This window comes from Gymnoscopelus microlampas, assembly GCF_963454915.1.
Source record: "Gymnoscopelus microlampas genome assembly, chromosome: 2".
Classification (NCBI taxonomy): Eukaryota; Metazoa; Chordata; class Actinopteri; order Myctophiformes; family Myctophidae; genus Gymnoscopelus; species Gymnoscopelus microlampas.
In genome coordinates this window covers 26,554,539-26,581,328 of record NC_139939.1, presented here as the reverse complement: position 1 = coordinate 26,581,328, position 26,790 = coordinate 26,554,539, and the positions used below count along the sequence as shown (strand labels likewise).

At 39.0% G+C, this 26,790-nt stretch overlaps 4 protein-coding genes across 5 annotated transcripts; 3 read left to right on the top strand and 1 right to left on the bottom strand.

Annotated features, from left to right (window-relative positions):
• Positions 1 to 1,286: 1,286 nt before the first annotated feature.
• map9 (microtubule-associated protein 9) lies at positions 1,287 to 7,796 on the top strand. 2 transcript variants are annotated; one of them, XM_084081597.1, is made up of 13 exons: positions 1,287 to 1,562; positions 2,186 to 2,276; positions 2,862 to 3,344; positions 3,494 to 3,705; positions 3,828 to 3,927; positions 4,025 to 4,077; positions 4,287 to 4,360; positions 4,447 to 4,609; positions 5,197 to 5,286; positions 5,702 to 5,863; positions 5,950 to 6,095; positions 6,407 to 6,542; positions 7,315 to 7,796. In XM_084081597.1, exons 1-13 carry the CDS (start codon positions 1,491 to 1,493, stop codon positions 7,432 to 7,434), a joined length of 1,902 nt encoding a protein of 633 aa, XP_083937723.1. In that variant the 5' UTR covers positions 1,287 to 1,490; the 3' UTR covers positions 7,435 to 7,796. The 2 variants fall into 2 exon arrangements, with proteins under 2 accessions (XP_083937723.1, XP_083937722.1); XM_084081596.1 differs by having other exon boundaries at positions 4,010 to 4,077.
• A 591-nt stretch (positions 7,797 to 8,387) lies between these two features.
• Positions 8,388 to 13,421, top strand: ufsp2 (ufm1-specific peptidase 2). The gene is made up of 12 exons (XM_084079460.1): positions 8,388 to 8,506; positions 9,633 to 9,723; positions 9,927 to 10,110; positions 10,194 to 10,260; positions 10,415 to 10,569; positions 10,863 to 11,055; positions 11,172 to 11,318; positions 11,467 to 11,631; positions 11,823 to 11,947; positions 12,053 to 12,129; positions 12,359 to 12,483; positions 12,764 to 13,421. The coding sequence occupies exons 1-12, from the start codon at positions 8,504 to 8,506 to the stop codon at positions 12,848 to 12,850; spliced, it is 1,419 nt and encodes a 472-aa protein (XP_083935586.1). The 5' UTR covers positions 8,388 to 8,503; the 3' UTR covers positions 12,851 to 13,421.
• Positions 13,422 to 15,539: 2,118 nt separating this feature from the next.
• On the top strand, positions 15,540 to 23,630 carry cfap97 (cilia and flagella associated protein 97). The gene is made up of 5 exons (XM_084042400.1): positions 15,540 to 15,697; positions 15,941 to 16,960; positions 17,261 to 17,532; positions 21,835 to 21,994; positions 22,424 to 23,630. The coding sequence occupies exons 2-5, from the start codon at positions 15,985 to 15,987 to the stop codon at positions 22,546 to 22,548; spliced, it is 1,533 nt and encodes a 510-aa protein (XP_083898526.1). The 5' UTR covers positions 15,540 to 15,697; positions 15,941 to 15,984; the 3' UTR covers positions 22,549 to 23,630.
• A 171-nt stretch (positions 23,631 to 23,801) lies between these two features.
• slc25a4 (solute carrier family 25 member 4) lies at positions 23,802 to 26,282 on the bottom strand. The gene is made up of 4 exons (XM_084081962.1): positions 26,100 to 26,282; positions 24,843 to 25,329; positions 24,525 to 24,665; positions 23,802 to 24,351 (listed from the first exon to the last, which is right to left on the bottom strand). The coding sequence occupies exons 1-4, from the start codon at positions 26,208 to 26,210 to the stop codon at positions 24,194 to 24,196; spliced, it is 897 nt and encodes a 298-aa protein (XP_083938088.1). The 5' UTR covers positions 26,211 to 26,282; the 3' UTR covers positions 23,802 to 24,193.
• Between the last annotated feature and the right edge of the window lie 508 nt (positions 26,283 to 26,790).

Below are 26,790 nucleotides of genomic sequence, written 5' to 3'. Positions count from 1 at the left end.
AAATAATGCACATATTTGTGATGTAAATAAATGTAAGATGAGGTTGGGGAGAATCCACATTTGATAACAGCTATCAACAGCTATCTGTTTAGTTATGAGAAATAATTCTGGAGTCCACTTCAATGAATGTGGGCAACACAGAAGCTTCATTGGCATCTGGTCTTGACAGTATAACCGGAATAGTGTGCACTCTAAACATTTGTATTGATTTTATATTTACATTTATTTCATAAATGAGGGGCCAAATACATCATATTTGTAATTTTGTTTTAATTACATTTAAGGCCAATACTTCTACAATTGCTACAATTTGCTACAACACAAAACAAGAAATTGAAGGGTAAATTTTGGATTTTGATAAGGATGTACCTTGCATGTTCAAATCATAGGCTACCTTACATTTTTTACATTTTGGAAAACACAGTGGTCTTGTAGCCTACATAAAAATGAACATGTACACATGCACACTACAGCATCACATAAGAAAATGTGTCACTTTTTATGACATAAAATAGTTCATAAATCTAGCTGGTTGATATCTAGCGATGCAGTGCTATACCACACTCGTTCTCAATCTCAACCAGTGGTCCGGGGACCACCAGTGGTCCTTAAGGGGGTTCCAGGTGGTCCCCAGCTAAATGTCATGATGGAGAGTTGGTAACCAAATGACCCTTATAGATCTTTAACTCTTGAGAGTGTAAAATTAAACCAAATGGTTTCATTGTGTACACTCTCAAGAGTTAAATTATTGTTAAACATCTGCATCATCATTGAATTAAAGAATTATTATTTTGATAAACGTTGGCCTGTCATCTCTCCTCTATGGTACCACAGCATGGAATTGTGGACAAAATCGTATCCAACGATAACAAAATATTCTAAAGTTTTGGGTCTGAGAGGCTAAATCTCATCAAATGGTGGTCCGTGGCTCAAATGCCGAATAGATAATGGACCTCGATATGAAAAAGGTTGAAAACCACTGCTTTACCACCATCTAGTGATCAGCAGGGGAATGGCGTGGAGATATATATATATACATAGGCCAGATATATAGACCATAATGATTGGATTGTTTGTTAGACTACTTGCTGTAGTAATACGTAAAAAGAAAAATGCCGACATGATATATTAATATTATTAAGTAATGTTAAAGCCGTTCAGAAGTTGGAGCTATGGATGAAGAAGATTTGGTGTGCTCCTGAGCATGCGCAGATTTTAACCCGGAACTGAGCCTATCTTTCGGGTTTCCCTGGGTTACCGTTGTCAACAACCATAACAAGCGGTCTAGTTCACTAATATGCTGACTGTTGTCTTTGTCGGTCGTTTCAAAGTTGTAAGCCATTTACATTGATAGTCTTGATTTTCTGCCTTGTGAGGCGGACAGCTGTCTCTATACAGTAGGTTGGGTAGCTTAAAAAGCTAACTCCATTGAAACTTAACAGTTAGCTGAATAGCTACTCAAACCAAAGTGTCTAGGTCTTGTTTTTAAAATGACCGACAGAAAGATCAGGACACTGGCTTACACTAAAAGCCCCAAAGCGTCAAGAAGAACAACGTTTCAGGTAAATCGTAAATTAGCCTCGACAATAAATGCTAAAAAGAGAGGACTTCACTCACTGTTAGCATTGGTGTGTTACTGTCAGTGGTGGAAAAAGTACTCACATATTTTACTTAAGTAAAAGTATCAATTCTGCAACGTAGATATAGGCTACTCTGTTACAAGTAGAAGTCCTGTATTAAAATGTACTTGAGTAAATGTACAAAAGTATTGCCATCAAAATGAAGTACCAAAAGTAAAAATAGGCTATTTATAGGCTCATTGTGCAGAATTTCACAACTTCAAAATGTATAAAAAATCTTTTGAAAATAGCAGATCTACAAGCTCACAATGCAATCGTGATGCATTGTGAGTTGTAGATCTGCTATTTTCATATTGCCAAAATATAAGGCTGAAGTGGTTAGTGTGTTTTGTAATAATAATGAAAAAGTACAATATTTGCCTCTGAGATGTGGAGTAGAAGTAAGATTGTAATAAAATTGTAAATACTGAAGAAAGTAAAAAATGCCTCAAAATTGTACTTAAGTACAGTACTTGAGTACATGTACTTAGTTACTTTCCACCAATGGTTACTGTTATATCAAATGTAGTTGGGATGGTGAAATACAATGTTGGGTATCTTTCTAGGATGAACTGGAAGCTGCAGTCTCTTCTAGGTCAAGTAAAAAGACCACTGCTCAGTACTCCTATTCAGATGAATTTGATGAAGATGATAATGGTAAGATCACAGAACACAACGCACCCAAACATCTTCTAACTGTGCCTCCTCTTTAGTAACGACTTTAAAGCCACACTTTTCAATCTAGAACAATCTAGAAAATGCATATATTCAATACTTTATTTAGCATTTCCTTGCTATTTAATAAATCATACTGTACCCACCTTCCCACCTCCTTACACCATTTCACATTAAAAGCCCAATACTCAAATCCACAAGAATAATGAAGAATTATAATGAGAGTGTGTATGATATAAACTCACATTATAATTCTTAACTATTCTTGCAAACACAGTACTGCTAGCAAGGCAATAGTGTTCATCCTGAGAAAGCTTGTTTGATTGTCCTACTATTACTTAATTACTACTGAATTGTAATCAGGCACAGGATTTCTGTAGCTAGTTGAGATTAAAAAGAGGTGACAAAGCTGTCAATGCTGACTGGAAAAAAAGAAGAATGACAGCATATATAGCAAAGATGCATAGAGCTGTACGATTACGACCATCATTGAATTGCTGCAGATGCATTTGGGAAAACATGGTTTGCTCATTCTAGTTCCTTAACCATTATAATGTTCTCTTACAGATTTTTTGAAGGACCTTCTCAAATCGAGGAAAAAGAGGAATGCATTGGCAGCTATGAAGAAGATGGCCAAAATGAATGACTTTGAGCTGTCAGATGATGAAGGTGAAAAAAGCAGACCTAAGAGAGTCTCATTCCTGAAAACGCAAAGAGTTGTCACCTCGTCTCAAGATATTATGGCACCAGATTCACAGCAAGACGAGCATCTTCCTGAACCATCCAACAGTAACCAGAATGACTCATCGGACTCCCAGCTTTCTCAAAGTTTCAATAAAGAACACTCCAAATCTGCAGCTTCTGACATGAGTGATATGGATCGTACCCATTCTCAATCCACATCACTGCCCTTACAGTCTGAAAGTGGCATAATGGAAAGTCCCTTGCTCCCTGAAAGTTCTGAGCTGAGGAGAGACTCCGTTCATGAAGAAGGAAGTGAAGCCAACAGTCCACAGCCATTGGAAACAAGCTCTGCGCACATCTCAACAGGTCTGTTTACACAATGTACAGACAGTACTTGGCTTGTCATGTCATAAAGAATAACAAAATATAATATTGTAAATATATCACAACTTTGACTGCATGCAGGAATGTTTTGTGTGTCTTTTTAATTTGAAATAATTCCCATTCTTTTACAGATGGCACCGTTGAGAGGGAGCTGCCCACACCCAAACCAAGGGCAAGAACCCGTGCACTGAGATCACAGGGAATAGTGGACCTAACTGAAGACACTGGAACTCCGCAAAGCAGGGCCATGACTTCCTCTGTGTCTATTCCTCTCTCAAGTGATACGGCCAGCAATTCAACCACATCCCCTCGCAGGGCAACTTCCAGGAGCTGTAGTTTACCTGTAAGTGTTTTTGTTGTCTTTTTGTTGTCTTTGTTCTACAATTTGTGAAGTTTTTTTTAAAACGCTATTTTAAACGCTATTTTTTTCCCCAACCAACTGGTGCTGTGTGTTTTTTCCCCCAGGTGCCTGAAAGAGACCAGTCAGACTCAATTAATTCCTCCCAAGCCAGAACTGAGCGGTCGCGGTCACTCACCATTTCCACAGTAGATTCTGGAACTAAAGGTACCAGCTGTAGTGCTGTGTCACATTATCTTGTATAACCCCTTTTTATTTTTTGTTTTAACATACATTTTTATCCCTCTAGATTACCATACTTCAGATGACAGTAAAGCCCATGAGGGAAAATACTCAATGTCGTTTGAAGAATTTCATGTAAGACATTCATCACTGGATTTTGCCATGAAGTATATTATTGTGCAGAAAATGATTTGTATCAAGTCACATATACATTTGAAGATTGTACCCCTATTAGGCTTCAGCGCCTATGGATAAATACTATATATTTATTAGATTGTAGATTAGATTGCTGCTGTAACTAATCCTTTGCTGTGAGCACTTTAAAAACAATCATTCTTATTTAGGAACATTCAGAGGAACACTTGGATCACTCCATCAGTCGACTCAGTCATGGCCCTGAAAACTCCCCAGATACCAGGTAGGCAAATGCTTGCAGCCTTGTTGTATCAACGGAAAAAAGTGATATTGACAATATATGTATTTTTTAATCCTTGTTTAAAATAGGACACCAAGTTTGCTTATTAAATGCCCCCGGAGATCCCAGAGTGCGTGCTCCTCAAAAGTAAAGTCCAAGTATATGGGAACACTGAAAGTTCTGGATCGAAAAATGCCTGGGGAGGACTCCCAGCCAGAAGCAGCAGATTCACTCAGGGCTGCCATTTATCAGGTCAGAGTCCAGTTTCATTATCTATTCTGTACTGTATTCTTATGGTTTAGAATAGAAACAGAATCAGAAATACTTTATTGTCACTCTTTAAGAAATACTTTGCAGTAATAACAAAACACTTTTGCCCAGGCTCCTGGTAGTTGTTGTACAAAAATATAAAATAAAAGCGAGAGTGACATTGGGAACCAAAATGATTGGATAGAAGTGAAGGTGGACGTGAATGCATGTGGGAACGACACCACTTTATCATGGACTCAAAGCAGCAAACTAGATCATGCTAACACACAGCCAATTAGCACCAACAACACTCACAAGAAACAGGAGGGCTGTGTACCGGCCGGGAAATACATCTTCCTGGAACTCTTTTAGTGCAAAGCCTAAGAGTAATTCATTAACCAGGGAAATCAGAACAGACAGAGCTCAGAGCCCTGATTTTGTCCTCTCCATCTTTGCTATGCTTTTGTCTTTTTATCAGTAGTGCAGCAGGAATTTGACACTCTCGTTCTACCTCAGTGTATTTGTTGATATACTACAGTAGTAACACTATTTGGATTTCTTTATTTAAAAAAAAAACCCAACAACAACAGGAATGGCTGCAAAAGAAAAAGGAGAAGTTACGAGAGAACATGCAACTCAAGACACAAGAAGACAACTTGAAAGAAGAGAAAAAGAAAAAGGTAACAAAGAAAACTATTTTTAGAGGGGAAATATACCTTCATAAGCCATATTATTGAAAACTATGGGAAATAATAAAAAACAATGTATTATGAAAGTATGTTGTTAATCCTTATCCTACAATATGTTCTGAAAATCATACAATCAAAATGCCATGGTACAGGCATTTATTGTTTTGAGTATGTCTTTTAGTCCTATGACCCCCCCCCCATATTTGTATATAGCTACTGTATGCTCTGATCCCTTCTTTACCCAGAGAACTACGTGACCACCGACCTGAGTGTCAATGCACTTCTCCCATGACATAATGCATTAAACTTCTACAGTATCTTACAAATATAAAGGCTCCTTTTGCCTCAACACCCTGAATTATCCAGAATTCCTCAACAGTAATTGGTTATCTGTTTGACACTACAGCAAGAACAGGATAAAAGGGAACATGCCATTGCATCCTATAATGCTTGGAAAGAAAAGAAGTCAGAAACTCTCAAAGAAAAAGCCAAACAAAAGCACGCCACCATCAGAAAAGAGCAAAGAGCGATTGAAGAGAAAGAAGAAAAAAAGGAAGCTGCCAAAAAGGTCTGTGGTGATTTCTTTGTACATTTGGCTTAATTGTAATATGTTTGGCTTAGTAATGAGGGTAAATGTTGTTATACTCTTTACAGATGTTTGAAAAATGGAAACAGGAGCATGATGAACTGCTCAAGGAGAAGTACCGACAACAGAAAGGGGCTGAGAGTAAACATAAGCAGAAAAAACAACATACGGAGGAGGAAAGAAAGAAAGATAGCAACTCTGCTTTTTCAGACTGGTGAGTTTATTTAGCACTTCTTTCTGACCATAAAGTTTTTTATAAAGTAGTTTGAGAGGTACTAAATAAGTAAGTGACTCGTAACGTTAATAAAAAAAACACATATTTTTCCTAAACCATTGTTAATGTTGTTGCAAGTAAACAACCTCAGAGCGTTGTTGAACATGCAGACACATGGGTTTGCGCTCCCATCATTTTCATTTCACGTACCGGCTTTAATTGATTTTAACTTTTGAATGTCAAAAGTCAATCAAGCTTATTAGTATATGTATTTATGCCCCCCCCCCCCTCCTCTTTCCAAATAATTTTAGGAAAGAAAAAAAGAAGACTTTCGTCATGGAAAAGATTACTGAGGAGCGCAAGGAAAATAGAAATAAAGCAGAGGAAGAGACATACTTGAAAGAAGAAAAGGACAAAATGGCATTAGAGATGTATGAAAAGTGGTTGGTAAGTACAGTAGTAGTGGTAATATGGGCATGCAAGCTGTATACACGGTTTCAGTTACCTTGCTAAACACTGTTTGTTATTGATTCAGCGGTTGGCTGCTATGAACATGTCCCCGGGGTAGCCTGTGTTGTCCCTGCCAGAGGTCAGGCCCTCAGGCACTGTGGGCTGGAGAGGGTTAGCCTGGTCCCGTGAGTGCTATGAAAGCCTGAGGAGGGAACAGCATGTTATTTCCTACTCCAACCACAGAGCAGTCATTTTTGATACATCCAATTTAGGTGTGTGTCATTTCACTGCCTCTGCTGACGCTTTCTTCCAAAGCAACTTACAGTGAGCGCATTGATTAGACATAATCACCATAAGTTCCAGAGAAGATTTTGGTGAGAGCTAGCGAGGTCCAGCACATATTAGCTAGCATTGTTCTACTAAGTTGATGCTTCACTTATCTAGGATCAGTGTAGAAAATACATTTCAAGCTAACGATGCATCGATATCTCACATTGTTCCATGCTGTGGAATCATCGTCATAATGTACTGTATCCTGTGTACTGCATGCTTTGCAGTGGGATCGCCACCGCTCTGATAGCCACTGTTGTCTTTATAAACATCTAATGTGTTTCACTGTGTTACCTCAAATCACTTTTGACTATGATGGGTAGTGTCATACAAGTCTGATTTACTCTTAATAAGTATTCTGTGGTGATACTGTTTGGACAGGACTTCTAGTTTTCTTGTCAAGTTTGTAATGACCGTCGACTTTGCAATCTTCCAACAGATAAAGAAAGAACGCGAACAGAGAAGACAGAGAGAAGAGAGAAAAATACAGGCTATCCTCGAAGATGAGCCACCTCCTCCTTGGAGCCCTCCGAATAAAACGATACCATTTAGAAAATAATTCATCAATTGTCATAAACCATCTTTGTGATATCTGTTAAGCCTGTGTGTTATTTGGATTCTTCAGATTTAATCAGATGTTGTTGTAGTCTACAGTGGCAAATGGTAATGTTTACATTTTTACACATCCTTGTTTTCCAGAGGTAAGATTTTGTATTTTTGAGCGATATTTATATAGACACATCTGTATATTTTGCTATGCAGGTCAGTTGACAGCTTTGTAATTCATAAAATATAAATTTTATAAATGATGGCTGATTTCTCATTGTGTTAACTTCAGAATTGAAAGGAACAATAGTTTCATACAAAGTGTTATTTATTGTATGTAAGTAGTATGACATTTCTAACAAAAGTTGCACTCGATTAAAGCCATGTGTGTTGTAAGCTTTTCTATATAGAATCATTTGCAATAAAATGCATTTATAATGAAAATTCAGAGTCAGGAAATTTAAGAATAAAGGTCGCACTCTGCTTTCCTTTGTTTTGTTTCATTACCATGTTCTGACATTTTTTTAATTCATTTTATTGGTCCTATCACTATTATAATATTTAGTTTTATATAGTGCATTAACTTCTCGTTCTATCAATCCCTGGAGAGAACACTCAGCTTTAAGTAATTATTATCCATGCTCTAATGCAGTGGTTCTCAAACGTTTTCATGTCATGTTTTTAGCCATGGACCCCCAGATAAAAGATTTTGTGCCAGGGACTCTCCAAACAAAACTTGTGTTGTTAAAATGTTTCAGACATAAAAGATTGTCACACTGTTTTCCCCATATATATATTTTTTTTTAAATAACAGATCTTCAAGCTCTTTCAAATAGCCTATGTAGGGTTAAAGTGGTCAAACTGATTTCGAAGCGACAGTATGATTCATTTTTACCAGTTCCACCAAATGCAGCAGTGGGCGGGGAGAATATGGGGCGGGACCATTTTTCCGTCCAATAGAATGAAGCAAAAGGGACACGTTGAGCACGCATCACGAACCAACATGTCAGCCTCCACTGTCTGCTACAACATCAGCTCAATTCATAGTGTAGCCTTGTTGTTGTCATCCACTTATTTTCACAATGGTAAGTCGGTAGCACTGTTAAGTGCTGTTTTCTTGATTAAGATATTTTCGTAACTATTCGTTCAACTACTTTAGCTATACTATACTGAAGGCAAGAACTCCAATTCAACTGAAATGCTGATGTTTTGTCAGCATCTGTCATTCAGTTCAGTTTGTTTACTACTGTGTATAATGACAAAATATGCATTTTTTATGTTTGAAGACATATATTAAGACTTCCTTATAACTGCTTCATTACTTATGACATCAACTTAGTTGATTACTTCTAGACATCAACTAAGACATTGTTCACAGATTTACTTTAAAGTTCCAACTGCATCTACTTCAGTTGCCAAAAAAACATTTATGTTTAAAGCTCCGTCTGACTGGAACAACTTACCTGTTCATATTCGTTCAATAACATATTTTCATTTGTTCACCTTGAGATTACCTGTTCATGTTTCGACTAATCATCATTATAACTGATCTATGACGCAATGTTTCATATACGTGCTATGTGTACTGTTGTAGTTGTTGTTGTTGTGTTATCATTGTATGTTTTTTTGTCTTGTTTCTTGTTTTGTTTGTTTTGTCTGGTTGTTGTTGTCAGATTTGTCTGTAAAAAATATTTGTCTTAATGTATAAAGTGTATTTTGTAATTTGAGGGCCCCTCTAAAACGAGATGATTCATCTCAAGGGGTTACTCCTAATAAAGAAATTTCAGACATTAGCATGTTTCAATAACCTACACAAATTGAGACTGGATGGACCCTGACTTTTCTATTTCAGATTACATTTAATGTTGCAGTACACATATTACATCTTCTTGCAATTGTTTTGTTTCTTTTTACGTACACCCGATGTTACAAACTAAATTAAAATTCAGTAAACGCAAGGACTTTTTTGGTTCTATCCTTTTAGACAAAGGGTTTGACTGTACTCGTGCTGTTTCTTTTTTATAAAATATAATAAAATATTCAATCAATCAGTCAAAACAAAAAACACAATTACACAAATCTAAGTCTGACATGAGTCCATATATCTATATCCATTATCAATTTGTCATTTGACCTTCACAAATAAAAAGAAACAAAGCAAAATATACTAATACTAATAATTTTAATTAAAAGGACTTGATTCTCTCTCAGGTGCTTCTTGACTTAGCGTCTCCTGAGACGGGGACCATTATGCGTGTAAAGGGGCCATTGGAGTTCAAATGTCAATTTGAAAGCACCGATGGTATGTTTGTCCAAGTTTGTGTTCTCAATTATTAGTTTATCTAGTTTCATGTTCCAAAGTATGCTTTTGTGAGACACATTACATAAATGTTATATGAACCCCATTATATTCACTATTCTAAAATATTTGTTTCAATTCCATCATGTGCTCAAATCCTGAGTCAATATACCTCAGCTAAACATGAGTATGTTTTCTTCTTCCAGCATCTCTTGTGCACAAGGCAATCTCGAGAACATTTGAGACTCTCCGCTCCCAAGTGAAATCAAAGTCTCTTGTTCTCTTGGTCTGCGAAAGTCCTGTTTTTATTTGGCCAAACCAAGATGTGTTTGCAACACATGAAGCGATAACCCCAAATACACTGTGGGAAGATATCCTACAGTGGATAAAGTAGGTTCTCATTTATAGATTTTGATTTCACTGTGATCTCTGCCCTTATATACCACCTATTTATACTTACAATCTTTTCATAGGGCCGATGAACAAGACGGCACTAGCAAGAAATCTACAAAAAAGAAAGGCAAAATGATAACAACAGCAGTGAGTTTGGTATTTCTGTTATTCGGGTTGATGCGGGTTCATATTATTTTGGGGTTTATTATTCTATTACTCTTCTCGCCAGTTTGCTATCACCCCCTTCTAGAAATTGTACATCCATGTTTGTGTGCTGTACATGTCTACACTTGTGAATTAGAGCGTCATTAATCTACGCCTGATGATGGAGGTGACAGAGCCAGGGCAGGTCTTTGCCCCAACCCTCAGCAAAACAATTCAGAAGCACCACTTCCTCCATACAACTCTGCCCATGGATTGTGTTGTCCACGTACCCAGCAATGAGACCATGAAGTTGTACGTACACACGCACAAGCGTTTTGATTTACATTTTATTCTCCATACCTTGAGAACTGTAAACAATGATCCAGATACCTCTTAAGCCCTATTCTATACTTTGCCAACAGTAACCTCAAAATGTCTCACGATGCGACGCATTGTGAGCTTGTAGATCAGCTGTTTCCGCAAGTTAAAGATAAAAATAAATGAGGGTGCCAGGGTGAAAGTGGTAAAGAAATAATGATATCCTAAATAAATGCTACTGCTACTGTATTAAGCTTAACTATTATGCCCTCATTCTGCTGTTGCAGTGCCTGTGAAAACATGTTGGAAAAGCTAGTAGGCCAGCTGTATGAGATGGAGAAGGTTGTGCTGAGGTACATCAAGGGAACAGCTCTGCTGGTGCCTCAGCCACTCCACTTCCTCCTTCCCAAGCCAAAAGGACTGGTGAGCATAGTTTACCCAGCAGGACTACCTGACAGCCAACTGGAGACACACCGCAAGGTAGGAGTTGCTTTCTAAAACAATGCAAAGGTCTATATTACTGTTCCAAACTAGTTGTTGGTATGTTATTACGTAGAATACTAATCACACAATACTAATAAAGTCTGTCTGTGTAGGAGTTACATCAGAGGTTTGAGCTGCCAGAAGACAGGCCGTATTTCAGAAGAGCTAATGCCTATCATTTTCCTGATGAGCCCTATAAAGATGGCTACTTCCGGAACCCACATCTGGCTCTGACGCATCCCAATCTGGAAGATGGCAAGGTTGACCTTATTCCTACACTAGCATTCATTAGCAAAAATACTGTAAATGCAGACAAGCTAACTGGATCGTTAAAAAAAAAATTGCAGTGGTGCATATTTTGCAAAGAAACATGCTAATGAACTGTATTCTCTTCCTATGTTTTATTAGTTGTACTTGGTCCAGGGGATCTACAGCTACCATCACTACATGCAGGATCGTATGGATGACAATGGCTGGGGCTGTGCCTATCGCTCCCTTCAGACTATCTGCTCCTGGTTCCAGCAGCAGGGCTATGCTGAGCAGCCTGTGCCCACACACAAGCAAATACAGCAGGTACCCTGTAAAATGTGTTCATTTGACTCTGAGAGTTACAAATGGATAAATTAACAGTAAGGCTTTGACTGTGTAGTGGTGTAAACAGGTCACACTGCATGACCAGGACCATATTATGTCCACAGTTGGTTGTTATAAACGTTGTTTTGAGATACCATACTTTGTTGGGACACCCTTCTACCCTCATCCAGGCTTTAGTGGACGTCGGAGACAAACAGGCATCGTTTGTGGGGTCACGGCAGTGGATTGGATCTATTGAGGTTCAGATGGTTCTGGACCAGCTGCTTGGAGTCACTTCAAAGATCATGTTTGTGAGGTATGTTATCTGGTCATGTACCTGAGGATAACACCTTATACTGTATGTATGATATCATACTATGTGGTGATAATATTTATCCGATCACATCTGGTTACACTTTAGTCAGGGAGCTGAGTTGGCGTCAAAAGGCAGAGAACTGGCAAACCACTTCCTTACTGAGGGGACTCCTGTCATGATTGGTGAGATGTACCATCTAATCATAATTTATATAATTGATGTCAGGTCATCTGTGCATCTTTTTGTCCCATTAATCCAAACACCTACAGTAGGACATAATATAATACTACACCAGCAGCATATAATAGTGTATGTCACTGTTGGTGTAGTATATCATCATATTCATATTATTGATTAATGTTAATTTCACTTCACCCAATCCTTGACACTGTGCTGGGTTGTCCCTTCCAGGAGGAGGAGTTCTGGCTCACACTATTCTGGGGGTTGCATGGAGTGAGACGACAGGACAGATCCGCTATCTCATCCTAGACCCACATTACACAGGAGCAGAGGATTTACAGGTTATCACAGACAAGGTAATGTTATACTTAGATAGCATGTTATGAAGAAAGATGCCAGGTCATTGTTTACCCGGCATGTATAGTTTCAATGTACAGGCTGATGATAGGTTCTTGGTTTACTTATGTATTACTTTATTATTATATTCCTGGTTTACTTATGTATTACTTTATTATTATTGTTTATAACCGTCTGCATAAGTATCATTTATCTTTGTTCAGAATGTGTTTCTGTGCATCATACTGACATGGCAACATGTGTTTGTTTGTTTCTTGTTTTGTTTTGTTTTTTATTCAGGGTTGGTGTGGCTGGAAGGGACCCGATTTTTGGGATCAAACTGCTTATTATAACCTTTGTTTGCCTCAGAGGCCCAAGGCAATCTGAGTTCATAATGGCCTTTCCTTTTTGGAATTACAGTATGTGAATGTAAAACTTTGGAACCGTAAATTCATACAATAATAATTGTATAGATAAGATAATAAGATAAACGTTTATTTATCCCCATGGAGAAATTCTGCTGTCATAGCAGCAACAGCAGTAATACATACTCGTACAGGTACGAGTAGAGACGAGAGAGATAAGAATAAGATAAAATTAAATTAAATAGACTTAGAGTCTAACACTAGACATTGCACTTGGTCTGACTGAGTTAGCATACAGTATGTATATTCTATCAGGAAATGTAAGTATTTATATCGCCAGTGGATATACAGTTTGCATGAATACCTCAATCAAAATATGAAGGGATATATCTACCAACAGTGCATATGAGACTGATATATGTACAGTGTCAGCCGGCTTTCAACAGTGGGTATCTGTATACTATCTGCACAGTCTATAAACAATTATGACTGAATACAGTAAAAGTGAGTCCATGTATGATCACATTGACATTGTTCCTTCCTCTGAACTCAGTTCAGAGAGAAAGTTTTAATTAAAATACAAAATGATGTTACTGTGTCTGTATTTCAAACAAATCAAAGGGCAAAGAGTTTTGGTTAAAATAATACCAGTGCTCCTGACCTTGTTAGCATTCTAAAAAAAACAAGTCTGTGACTTGACATGATTAATTTCCTGAGACTAACATCGGGTGACTTCTGATGTTCTGCGAAGTTTACACGGCTGCAATTATTCACTATAAAATTCTAGATTAGTTTCATCTTATTGTGAGTCTTATATCTGAACTGTCTTTTGTGTTTTTTTTTATAATTGACAAAAACGTATTTATAAATGCAATGTAATAAATGCAGTAGTTTGTCATCATTTTACTCCGGCTCTTGAGGACTCAATTGATAAACAAAATAACTCACAGCCCTACGTCATATAATTATCTGTTGCCCAGTGATATGCTCTGTGTCTGTAGAAGGTCTGTTGTACAATATTGATGGGTAAATATTTTAATATGAATAATAGTTAACTCACTAACAAGTTAATATAACAACATAATATAGCATTCTAAACACCAGTCAATTGCAGGCTAAAACACTGATCTAGAACCGATTCCTGCAAACCAATGCCCTTTCATTTTTGCATGATCACTTTGAAGACATCAACATTGGTCATACAGAAATGTGAATTTAGGGAAACTTGCATTGACAATGTCTTTCAAGGGGCAATATTACCCTTATTGTCCACCTCCTCCTGTGCGATGATGATTTTAGACTGTGTGGCAGCAATATACACATCCCTCCCCCTTGGGGTGACCTGATAGCCAAGTGGTTGGGGTACATATCACATTTGCGCAACGCCCTGATTGGCGGGTCCCCGGTTCGTTTCCCGACCAGCTGGCCGGACCATTTGCTGAATGTCATTCCCCTACTCTCTCCACTGTTACTGTCAATAAAGGATTAAATTGCCCCAAAATATATTTTAAAAAAAAAATGAAATACCTCCCTCCCCTTACAGTATTTATTCCATCCCCAGCTCTACTGCCCTTGCATTGGCATGCAAATTCCATGACAGTGACCAGACAGGTTTATGTGGTGTATTCCTCAAAGTTCTTTTGTATGAGGGCATTGGCGTTTCATTACTGCGTGTCAGTTCTAGGTCTAACTAGGTTATTAAGAAACCTCCGTGACAAATTGTGATTTCAGGGGACGCGCCTCAGACTAATCCTTTTCTTGTTAGAGATGCATTGGGAGAGCAGTTACTTTGGCATAATAGAGCCACAAGGGAAACCCAGCTGATATATTATGCTCTCATATGCCTTCACTAACTGGCATGAGGGCTCATATAAATATATCAAATTTAATTTGGCAATTATGTTTTAGTTTTTAGTTTTTCTACTTTGTTGTAAAATCTTATTGGACCAAGCAAACCCAAATTTGGAACACAATAGATAATGAAGATGCTATTGCATAAGCATCCTTGGATATTCAGCATAACACTGCCGTTTTTTAATCCAGTGGTTGTGGTTAATGTTTGTGTAGCCTTAATTTGAACCCCTTAAATCTAATATTGTTAATTGTCTGATATTGTTGAATACTGGGTGTGATAATGGGGTTCAGGCCTTGTAGACACATGAGCTCACAGAAACAGGCAGTATGGTTTATTGGGGGAAGCATGTTTTTTTTTATTGACAAATTATTATAAGAAAACGTATACAATTGTGGTTTTTGATCATGCAAACTGCCATACAATACCATCATGCAGTTTGGCATGAGCATTCCTATGTCTATGCTGTGCCAATGGCGATGGACTAGATGTAGGCTATCAAATGTAGGAAAATTAACCCGTCAAGAAAAACACTTATATAATATTGTGGTGTAGCAGCTCAATACCCATTGATATAGCAAATAGTATACTGTCTTTGCGATAAAATAATGTACAGGTAGGTTCTTTTAAAAGAAGAAATTGGAGAAAATGAGCTATAGGCTAATAACCCAATAGCAGATGCATAGGATGAAACATTTATCCTTTATTGTGGGGGAAAAAGAGGTGAGTGTGAAAATGTGTGAGAAATCACTGTTAGACACTTGGACAGTAGATGGCGGTAATGCAAAATAATACCGCGTGCATCCGTAAAACAAAGAGAAAAGAAGTGCGTTGTCAGGAAGTGACGTTCCCTAGCTACACGAGTCAGCCTCAAGCATTCACTCCAGATAGCAACAATGTCGATGTACATTGTTTAGTGAGTCTTACATAGATACAAATACATGCATTGTATAGGATAACAACATCTAAAAGAGATGTAAAGCTCGTGACATTGTTTGCTTCGCGGACCAGCATATGGTGAGACTATAACAAAAACACAGTACACAGTGTTACCTAGCTTACCTTTACCTAAGTAAAACGGGCATGTTGTTGTTGTTGTTGTTGTTGTTGTTGTAGTTGTAGTAGCACCATGAATCAAAATAAGCTGTCCTTTCACTTGACAAAGAGACAGTGAGAGAGTGGTGGGATGGACATGATGAGCTGTTACTGACTTTGTTGTGGTAAAAGATGATCTAATGATGACCTGTATTTATTTGACAGGTAAAGCTTCTGCGTTTCCTCCACTGAAGTTGAAATAGGCTAACATGTTCAACCCCAAGGTACCAAAAGATGAAGTGGATCACTCATTTTTTGACAGCGACTACGAAGATGTTGGCATCAGTAAAGATGGAGGGATGAAGAAGGTGGGCAAGGATTCAAAGGATGAAAAGGAGGGCTCGCCAGTGCCCGAGGCTCTACATGGCAGAGGGAGTCAGAAGACAGAGGCTCTTGAAGGTAGTAGGACTCCACGGACAGATGAGGCAACGGTTCAATTATGTTTAACCAAAGGAGTGGAAAATAAACAGGTCAACTATGGTTCCGAGGTAGAAGATATAAGTATGGCTTCCAGCATGTCATCTATTGGCTGCAATTCAGATAAAGTGGTCCACACAGGAAGTGATGTTGAGATGTCCAGCATGCACTCTAAAAGCCCCAATGAAACATTCATAGTTTGGTCAGATAAAGACAGCGCGGACGATGATGAAGATGGCTATCACCAGAGTCAAGATGAGAGCGAAGAAGAGGAAGGGCTGCCATCCACTCACAAATCATCTGGCCTAAAAGCAGGAAAGGTAAAGACTCCAAAGAAATTCCTGAGGAAGCGTCATTCCCGAACTTCGTCTGAGCCAGACACAGACACGGACACAGATAGCTCATGTGGCAGCAGCAGTAGCAGCGAAAGCTGCACTCTGGAGCCCCCCACCTTGACCAAGTCTAAGGCGACGCCACCCTCCACATCCACCAGAATGAGAAGGTCTAGTGTGGGCTCAGTAGAGCCTAGAGAAAGGCCCGCTACTCCTGTGGCGGAATCAGAAGACTCTGTAACAGATGTGACCCCCCTCTCCACTCCTGACACCAGCCCGCTCCAATCTCTGGACCTGACGCAGGGATCCAAAATCAAGGAGGCAGAGAATGGAGGTCTCCAAGAGCAGCAGCAGCAGCAGCCAGTGGATGTGCCATCTAGCGTCATTGGTAGACCTGAGGAAGATGAAGAAGATGAAGCCTCAGATATGGATAAATGTGAGTCATGATATGTATTCAGTAAATATCATGTTGTTACCCTTCAGCCTTTATCTGCTTGCTGACATTTGTGCTGTATTAAAAAGTTATGTGTCGTGTTTTCAAATGGTGTACAGGCGGTGCTTTGGCTTGTAGACTTATGGCCAGGATAAAATTGGAATGCATGCTTTTGTTTTTGGTATCTGACAAACAATATTACCAAACCAGGCGTTCCTGTCTCTTCTAGAATATGCTCGAATCAAAGAGGCATTCAAAGAAAAACATGTTTTGTTAACTTGTTTCCATTATTATTCCATTAAGATTCTTTTAGTGTGGAGAGTCAGCTGGTGGATGAACTGGTCTTTAAATGTCCTGGTGGGAGGAACAGAAAAAACTACTCATTTTCCAATGATGAAGTCCGTCGTATAGACCGTGAAAACCAGCGGCTGCTGCGAAAGTTGTCTGCCAGGTCCAGACCAGGTAGCTCAGTAGGTGGGAAGACACCTACAGCAAGTACTCCACCTCCAGTACCTGTCAATCACAGTGGGCTCAACCGACAGCGGCAGCAGCAGCGTATAGAGAGGGAGAACTTGGTGAGTTTTGAGCTTTTAATCCTCTAATCTTAGTAAAAATTGACCTGAGTTGCACTGTACTTGGTGTTAGTGCGCTCTTTTTTCAATCTACACCAAATCTCTTTGGGAAAATAACTGATCTACAAGCTCACAACTCGTTTCAACGCGATGCGTTGTGAGCTTGAAGATCGGCTATTTTTGGCAAACGTTCCCCACAGAATAAGGATACTGGGGTTCAAGTGGTTAAAAAAGAAAAACATAAACCCCCCCTCACCTATCAAATATTTAAAGGTATTCCAACAAAAAGTGGAGGATTGTATTTTATATCTGGGGAGTGAGTAGCCTTGTTCCCAGCCTCACTCATCTGCGAAGAGAAGAGCCTGGTCACGACCTAAACCAGCGAGTGTCTCGGAAGTCCTGAGTGGACAGGATTTCCGTTGTACGTGTTTCCCCCGGAAACGATCTTTTTTGACCAATCACAACACTTGTTTCATTCACGGAGAATGTTAACTGATTTGTAAAGCATCAACGTCATTTCCTTGGGCGGTACTTCCGCCAAATTCAACCACTTCCGCCTAGACAACCAACAGTCCAGGTCTTGCCCAGCATGGGGAGTGAGGCTGTGTATCGTAGTATGAGCTAGTGAGTTTGGGAGTACTGGTATCAGATACAGGGCTTATTTATATCTGGCAAAATTGTCACAACATGATCCTAAGACATAATTATGAAAAGTCAAATAAATGACATGCAGAAATATGTCTTTAACAAAGAACATGTTCAGTGGAACCAATGGTTGACAACTTTTTAAAATATATATTGTTCCTACATGAGCACAATACAAGTTTTCAGTTATTTGCAAAAGCAGAAAAGGGTCAAGCAATCTAAAATATAGTTATCATTAAGTAGGATGACTTTTTGTGTTAAGTAGGGTAACACAAAAATGTTGGTTTCCATCGTTAAGTGATGCCTTTACGAGCAGCATCAACATTAACAAATTAAGTTATCATTTGGTCATAGTTACTGAATATCACAAAATAACAAGAACAAGAACAATATAACAATATCAATCAGTCCATTCACAAAAGTGCTCAAGCTAAACAAATTATGCTAAACCTTTTGTAAAGTAGCATAGGCAGAATTCTGTTACAAGCTTTTCCAGGAGCCAAATTTTGATCTTCCCCTTAAAAGGTTAGAGGTCTGTCTACTATTGTAGAGGTAGTCAAGCAGACCTCAAGGAGTTATTCTGACCCCTATTGGAGACCATTTTCTCAAAATGTTTTCCTGTCTATATGTTCCAATGGGCCAAGTCTAATCATCACCCTCACCTTCTTTTTCCAACCAAAGATGTAATCAACATAAGACTAAGCCCAATAGTCTGACACAGTCCTTATTCAGAAGATTAGCCTTTATATCTTTGAAAGTAGTTCTTGCATTTATCTTCCCCAATACCTTCATGGCCATTCCTTCCCCATCCAATTTATTATAATATCCACAATACAGCCCAAATATTTAACAGAAGCAGCAATGTGCTCAGATGTGCAGCTTTCCTTACTCTACAGTAGGTCCAGAACCAAATAAGTTACAAGTAGGTAGAACAGTCATTCTATGATTTCCATCAAATTATTTTCATGTTTTTGTAGTTTGTGTCTGTGTGTGACTACGACGTGGTAATTTCTAGCATAGTGCCAGTATGAGAGCGCCATCAGTGAAAGTGGACACGGACGGACATGGACAGATGGTAGCAGGTGTCAGTGAAGCATCAGCCATGGAGTGACATTTTATCATAGGTCATCACCCTACGTCACTCTACAGCCCCTTAACCCAAACTTTAACTCCTCTTGACCACGCAGTGGGAGGGATGTTTACTATCTTATCTTTTGCATGCTAATTTATGTTTAAATGTTAAATTTATTACATAGTCTGCTTTCTGACATAACTAATCGTCAATGTTGTTATTGATTGTATGTTATCATGGAACATGTTCCTATCCCTTTCAGAACAGACTGTTCTCTCTGGAGACTCACTGTCTTTCACCAACAGTTCCTTTCCCCTCCCTTCTCTCTATTCTTAGAGTGAAGTAATTGAATATGGCGTGTGATGATCATTATATCCATCCCACACGTGACATGTGTAAGACACTTCATTTTCAAGCATTAGAGTACGACTGTTTCTATGGATTTCAAGAGAAATAGTTACATACAGTAATCTACCATACCATATCATATCATATATCGGTTTAACAAAATGTCAAAATGATCAAACCTTTCCCAGATAGCCAACAGTATCTTTTCCTGACCTCCGAAAGGCCAGTGAAATTTAAGGAGGAGGTCTATTGACCTCCCTTTTTCCAGTTTCCAGTTGCCTCTTTCCAGTTGCAATGCTTTGAGGGGTTTCGCTTACCAAGGAAATTCCAGAGGGCTTGTGGGGGGTGACTGCATATATCACTTCTGAGCATCTAGCCCACAGAAGTTATTTTTACTCTGAACTGTCTCTTTTCATACTTTTCAGTCCTGCAAAGTGCAGAACCAATTATTTATCTTTTTATTAATAAATGGCCTGGCCAAGACTATGTTTTGCCCGTTTGTCCGTCCGTCCGTGTGTGTCTCCGTCTGTCCGTCCGTCCGTCCGTCCGTGTGTCCGTCTGTGAACAGCTAATCTGCGGCACCGTTGCCCTGATTGACGTGAAACTGTGCACACACACTCCCTGGATGCCAGAGCAGAACCTCTGCCCAGTTTCCAGATCGGCCTATTATAGCGCCACCGAAACAAATCTTTTGATATTACTCCTACAGATTTTGTCCAAATATCACGCAAATCGGTACACAGTATTTCTATAGGCATGTGATCAAGACGGATTTGTCCAATTTTTCATATTCCATCCTGAATGGCTAAGATATGCATCTAAAGTTTGCAGGAGAGGTTCACTTTGAACAAAATGCCTCAAATCATGAACGCAGCGTCCGATTGCCGTGAAAGTTCACACATACCTGTTATAGCGCCACCAGGAGGCCGATGCATTCCGAACATTGCTGGCCCACAATAACCTACCCGACCTGGTGGAGATCTGTGCTCCGAGGAGCACTTTTTCTAGTTGTTCATATTTTTGTTTGTAGAGTTAGCTTGTAGGAATATGAACAGTTTTTGCCCTGATTGATGGACTTCAAGGTTTGTTCAAGGCAGATAAAGAGCAGGGGGAAAAAGCTGTCTAATCTGTTTCTAACTGCTGCGTTGTGATGATATAATTTCCTTATAGGAATTGAAAAAGCTTAATTTAACTTATCTCGAGAACAGAGCTTTGCATAGCACAATGTCAATCATGCAGTGAGTAATAATGTGTGTGTGTGTGTGTGCGTGTGTGTGTGTGCGTGTGTGCGTGTGAGAATACTTTGTGATTGAATACTTTCAAAAATATAAAGAGCACATGGTAGACATTAAGGCTAAAAAGATAACACAAAAAAGTCCTGGGGACTTGTTCCCGTTGTGGTCCTATGTATTCAATTCATCAACATAAAAATAACACAATAATACATGTCATCAACAAATACAAAACACTATATGTACAAAGGAGAAAAAGGAAAAACAGCAGCAGTGGGAAAATGTATTTATCTCCCCTTGTGGTCTCCTGATAGGTGATTTTTCAGGCCAGTTTTGAAAGAAACCAGCGATTTGCATCTTTTACTTTAGTTGACTATTGCATGTCTTAAACACAAAACACTCAATGTGTTCCAAGTTTGTACATAATGCTGCTTCTAGGCCTTTAACTAAAACCAGGAGAAGAGAATATATTATTCCTATATTAACTTCCTTACACTGGTTGCCTGTCTGTTTTCATTTGACAATTTTACTGATTACTTTTAAGCCACTTCATGGCCTGGCCCCTAATTACATTATTTTCTAAGTTATTAACCCTATACGAGCCTGTTCACAACGGGCAGGAGCATTTGGTTGTTACTTGATTAAGATGAAGGGTGACCGAGCCTTTGCTGAGGGTTTCTCGGCTCTGGAAAGACCTGCCTGAGGAGATTAGGCTTGCTAAACCAGTGTCTTCTTTTAAATCTTTTATTAAGATAAGAAACAGCGTTTTGATAATTATTTTTTGTTGTTTAATACTCTTAATGTTTTATAAGTTGTTTTGTAAATATCTTGATATATTATTGGTAAATGCAAGTATCTTTCTACCATTGTATGATCCCTCACTTAAAACTATCAAGTGTCTGATCAGACAGTGTGTTATTCTACTCACGGAAATTGAGGCTGTTCATATAGTATTTGTGGCTAGGAAAATTACTTTGCACTAAGTGAAACCATGTATTTTCTTGAAAGGCTTTCTTGAAGAGGTTAGAGTCTATTAAGCCCACACCTGGCATGAGGCGCTCAGAGCAGCTTGAAGACTACCAACGCCAAGCTACGTACCTGGGAAATGCTTCAGACTCCATCTACAGGCCTGCCACCAAAAAACAGTCATCCAGCACAGCTCCTCCAGGTAAGTGATTTGTGACTTAAGTTGTTTAGCAGACCTTTTATCTAAACAAAAGATACCAGACGAAATTGCATGTAGGCTTGAGTATCATACTATCGGGTAACATTGATGTCTATTTCTTTATGCTATCTTTAGACAGGCATTTATCCCTCCTGCATTTTGCGTGGGATGATAGCTGATACCAAACTAATAGACTAAAGCTCTGTCCAGTATTACCTGGAGTCCTCAAAGACTTAACATTTTGGAATTGGTCAGTTATTTTCTGGCCCAAACACCTGTGTTGCATGTGCCTGTAGTGTTTGTTTTCTGCTTTCAGAATTGAAGGCAGAATTGTGAATGCATCACTCATTTTCAATCACGCATTCTTGGCCTATGCCTGGTGTGATGCAACAGTTTTCACTAACTCAGTGTCTCTGTTCTGGTTGCTTGCAGGTAAGGGTCCACGTCCAGGCAGTGTTGTTCACCACACTAGGGCAGCTTCGGCCTCAAGTGACTCCACCACCAGACCTATTCCCAAGTCCAACAAAGTCAGTGTGCCACGGCCAGCTTGGAGCTGAGAGCAATACTATTATTTGCCAATATTCAATGATTCGTGTGGGGTAGAAGTGTCCTCAAGTCTATTTGATGGTACTATTTCCAAAAGGTAAAGTCTGGGACTGGGAGTTATCAAAGCTTGGATCATTTAATGGGATCAGCATTCTTTTAATGAAAAATAATAGTAATGGCTCCGATTATTGCGCTTTTCTAAGTACCCAAAGTCGGTTTGCATAAAAGAAAATTATTTGATTTTTTATGTTTTGGTCAGATTTGCTTTGACTTTGTTTTACTCCAGACTTTGTCCAGTCCCCCTAGTGAATGTGTTGTAGTGCATTTATCTGTAAATTCCAGGAATCTCTGTATGTCTGACTTTCCTTCGCATATATGAAGAGCCGTTCATTCAAATTCAACTTCACACTTGCCGGGTTTATAGCTGAGGACCCAAGAAAGTACAAGGACGAGTGTGAAGTCGACTGGAAAAGCAGTTCTCCAGAACCAGCCCGCTCAGGACATGTACGTGTTCCGAACAGCTCCACACCCCAAACAGGCAGAGAACTAGTATTCTGAATAAATGGTTGGGCTGCAATTGTTAGCTTTTATTTTGAAAGGTTGCTCATTATAATATATATTTGCTATATTATTATACATTGTATTGCCTGTACAGTGACATCTCTGTTGAAGTGGTGAAGGTACTACAGTGACTTCTGTTCCCAATTGTTAACAGTTATTCAGAGTTTCACTTACAATGATAACATGCGCAAATTGTCCTACATGCACTTTTCTTTGTTTTGTTAAAGAAAATTTAAGATAATTTGTATGCTTTGTAATGCATATTGAGAGAGTTATGCTAGTGCTATACTGAAATATTTTTAGATAAAAAAATATATATATTTTTATTGTGATTTTGTGTAATGTTTTTCATTATCAAATAAAGCTTCTGCTTGGGCGACATCTTGCTTAATGGCAAATTTTATTTGGGGCAAAATGAACTCGCAAACTATTACACCTTTTCCCCAAATACATAGTTGGAATAATATTGAATTAGAAATAGGATTACATGTGTTCTAAGGTCATAATATAGCCCATGGTAAATACCAGCTGTGTTACAACAATGGCTGTCAAAAACACGCCATTACATAGAGCTGTATTGATGTTGAGGTCTGTTTTGTACAAATATAAGATGTTAAACTTCATAATGTGTAAGGCAATCATTGAATAGCAGTGCAGCAATTGGTCAGGTTTGCCATGAGAAAATAAATGTGACAACACAAAACAGAATTATTTTCATATTTATTCTTAAGAAAAGAATGTATGAGGTGGGACAGAATGAACATAAGAAAATGTGGGCCTCAGTAACTTCTACAATCTGACTGTATAGATTAACTGTATGAGGAGCAAATGCAAGGTGGAGAGGTGATCCACAGTCCGACTGTGCAACCAACCTGACTTACTTATTCATCATGAGCCTTTTGACACATCACATCTTAAAATAAAATATATACAGGTTTCCGGCTTGAATTCGGGCCAAATAGGCCCACCTGTCCTGGTCTGTCTCAAAGGGCCTCATGCATACCTTGATTCACCACAAGTTGTTATCAATCTATGAAAATAATTAAGACATATGCAACAAGAAGGGTTTCCTTGAGGACTAGTAGACTATAATGTTTATGTGACCTTCTTGATCTCATCGTAGAGCACCAACACAAAGGCACCACCCGCGCCTCTGATGACGTTGGACCAGGCACCCTTGAAGAAGGCTTTGCCTCCCTCGTCCTTCATGATCTTCCTCCAACAGTCTATTGTGCCAGAGTACATGATGTCCGCTGGAAAGTGACATATGGATTAACAACCACTAACAAACCGCCCATTGACAGGTAAAATGCATTATGACACTAAACTTAACAAACGTATCCAGTCCTAAAACACAAAATTGGACAAGTTCACTGTAAGATTCGTGATTTTATGGTGTGACTCTATGATCAAATGGGATACTCACCTCCTTTACGTCCCGACTGCATCATCATGCGACGTCTGACGGTGTCGAAGGGATATGAGATGATTCCAGCTGCGGCAGTGACGGTCTGAGCAATCATCCAGGTAACAAGGATGCTGGTGTTCTTGGGATCAGGCAGCATACCTATGTGATGAGGTTGGATACAATAAAAACATTATAAAAAAGTCAGTCGGTAGTTATGTGACAATATGATTACAATATTATAACTTCCTTGTGTCTGTCTTAAACCAATTAGGCCCAATCTATTCGGGCAGGTTTGCGCTTGATAATAATAAATGTCCCATGTTAGGCCCAATTCACCTTTAGCTGTGTCAAAGCATCCGAAATAGGCCGCTCTGTAAATGATAATGCCCTGAACAGACACGTTGAATCCTTGGTAGAGACCCTTGAAGCCATCGCTTTTGTAGATCTTAGTGAGGCAGTTTCCAAGGCCAGAGAATTCTCTCTCGCCTCCACTTTTGCCAACGTCGGCAGCAAGCCTTGTTCTGGCGAAGTCAAGGGGGTACACGAAGCAAAGGGATGTTGCACCAGCTGCGCCACCAGATGCCAGATTTCCAGCGAAATAACGCCAGAACTGTGTTTTGGGATTCACTCCACCCAGGAAGACCTGCTTGTACTTATCCTTGAAGGCGAAGTTGAGGGCTTGGGTGGGGAAGTAACGGATCACATTGGCCAGATTACCTCTCCAAAAGGAAATAAAGCCTTGTTCCTTTGGGATTCTAACAATACAGTCCATGATTCCCTTGTACTGGTTCGCGGCTGAGATCTGCTTGCTGACATGTTGCACCTGTATGCAGAAGAAAATGAAAGATTAAGGCCTACTATTTGCCTATCAATATTAGCCAAATATTTGTGAATAGGAATTTAATTGTCACCCAACTACGCTATTTTCGTTTAATAATAATATTACTATAGTTTAAACAACAAATCATTTTAATTTGAATAATTCTAAGTAGCAGGCTAGTTGTAGGCTGCTTCATGCTACAACAAGGCGTCACTTGAGATGAGGTTGTGCATATTGGGTTACATGCTTGAAGTTAAATTTAGGAATTTACTTACACTGAATATTACAGAGGTCACACTTTAAGCAGGAAGACTAGTGGCCTTATTTAATGTGAAAGCATATTTAAATTCAGATCTGTCATTAAAGCAACTTACACTAAACAGCGCTTAACATGTATACACAATCAAGATTAAACTATAGTGCTTTTTTTAAAATATAAAACACCAGTATTTGACTAAACAATATTAAAACACTGTGTCACCATCTCAACAAAAGCAGTAATTTAGGGCAGCTACAAGTCACATGCTTAAAACATCTCCATTCTCCACCCAATTGATGTTGCACACCTCCAGCAATCATGCATTCTCTCACCCTAGGTACTTAAAGAGGAGCTTGCTTTAAGAGCCTTGGATCAACAGAAAACTAGATATTTCAACCACGATGTTTTGTTTTATTTATTGTTTTAGTTATTATGATGTTCTCCCCCCAGTTTACCAGTTTTACGCACTTTACGCACAAACGGCTCCACTGTGCCGTTGGATCAATGATCTTACCTGCAGCAACAGCTTGACTCTCTCAATAGGAGCAACGGCTGTCTTGGAGATGGCAGCAGAAATGCCACCAGCCATAAAGTCCTTAAGGAAGCTGACCGCCGCGTCCGACATGGTTGGATCTTTGGATGTTTCTCCTACTAGTGCTCAAACCTCACCAAGGTCCTCAAGGAAACCCAACGGCCGTTCAAGTGGACGAAGCCCCCCCTCATCTCTCCTAATATATGAGAGCCCCTTCTCGCGAGAATGTGGGGTGATGGATGTGCACTTTGTCGAACCCTCTAACGAGGTTGAATAAATATCCTAGGTTAAAGTTCAAAATGTGCGCCATGTTCAGGAAATGACATTTTCGGCTAATGCCCAGGGACATTTAAAGGGCATATTTAAATGAATGATCAACACACAATTGGCTAAATGTGCATCTCTTTCTTGAAACGTGTCTTGCATAAACCAACTAACTAACTATTATTCCTATTATGCTTAAGTCTTTAAATTGGCATCAAGCTGGTAATGCAGACATCCTAGTCCATTGGTCCAAATGGTTGGATAGTGGACTTTATCCAATAGCCCTAAAATGAATGAGTCGTGGAAGGGATTCATCCACATGAAAATGTTTTCTTTCAAATGTGATGAATCATATTTTCATTCAGTTGAATTTACAATGAGGGTTAGGAGGCGTTATGGATCACCTGAA

Bases quoted from the DNA above. Each gene is read 5' to 3' on its own strand.
- slc25a4 (XM_084081962.1), bottom strand. From the start codon at position 26,210: ATGTCGGACGCGGCGGTCAGCTTCCTTAAGGACTTTATGGCTGGTGGC. The intron at 25,330-26,099 runs GTAAGATCATTG...TTCTGCATACAG, and splicing joins GAGTCAAGCTGTTGCTGCAG to GTGCAACATGTCAGCAAGCA. The intron at 24,666-24,842 runs GTGAATTGGGCC...CTCATCACATAG, and splicing joins ATGCTTTGACACAGCTAAAG to GTATGCTGCCTGATCCCAAG.
- ufsp2 (XM_084079460.1), top strand. The intron at 11,056-11,171 runs GTAGGAGTTGCT...CTGTCTGTGTAG, and splicing joins AACTGGAGACACACCGCAAG to GAGTTACATCAGAGGTTTGA. The intron at 11,319-11,466 runs GTTGACCTTATT...ATGTTTTATTAG, and splicing joins CCAATCTGGAAGATGGCAAG to TTGTACTTGGTCCAGGGGAT.
- cfap97 (XM_084042400.1), top strand. From the start codon at position 15,985: ATGTTCAACCCCAAGGTACCAAAAGATGAAGTGGATCACTCATTTTTT. The intron at 16,961-17,260 runs GTGAGTCATGAT...TATTCCATTAAG, and splicing joins AGCCTCAGATATGGATAAAT to ATTCTTTTAGTGTGGAGAGT. The intron at 17,533-21,834 runs GTGAGTTTTGAG...TTTTCTTGAAAG, and splicing joins GTATAGAGAGGGAGAACTTG to GCTTTCTTGAAGAGGTTAGA.
- map9 (XM_084081596.1), top strand. From the start codon at position 1,491: ATGACCGACAGAAAGATCAGGACACTGGCTTACACTAAAAGCCCCAAA. The intron at 3,345-3,493 runs GTCTGTTTACAC...ATTCTTTTACAG, and splicing joins CTCTGCGCACATCTCAACAG to ATGGCACCGTTGAGAGGGAG. The intron at 3,928-4,009 runs GTACCAGCTGTA...TTATCCCTCTAG, and splicing joins AGTAGATTCTGGAACTAAAG to ATTACCATACTTCAGATGAC.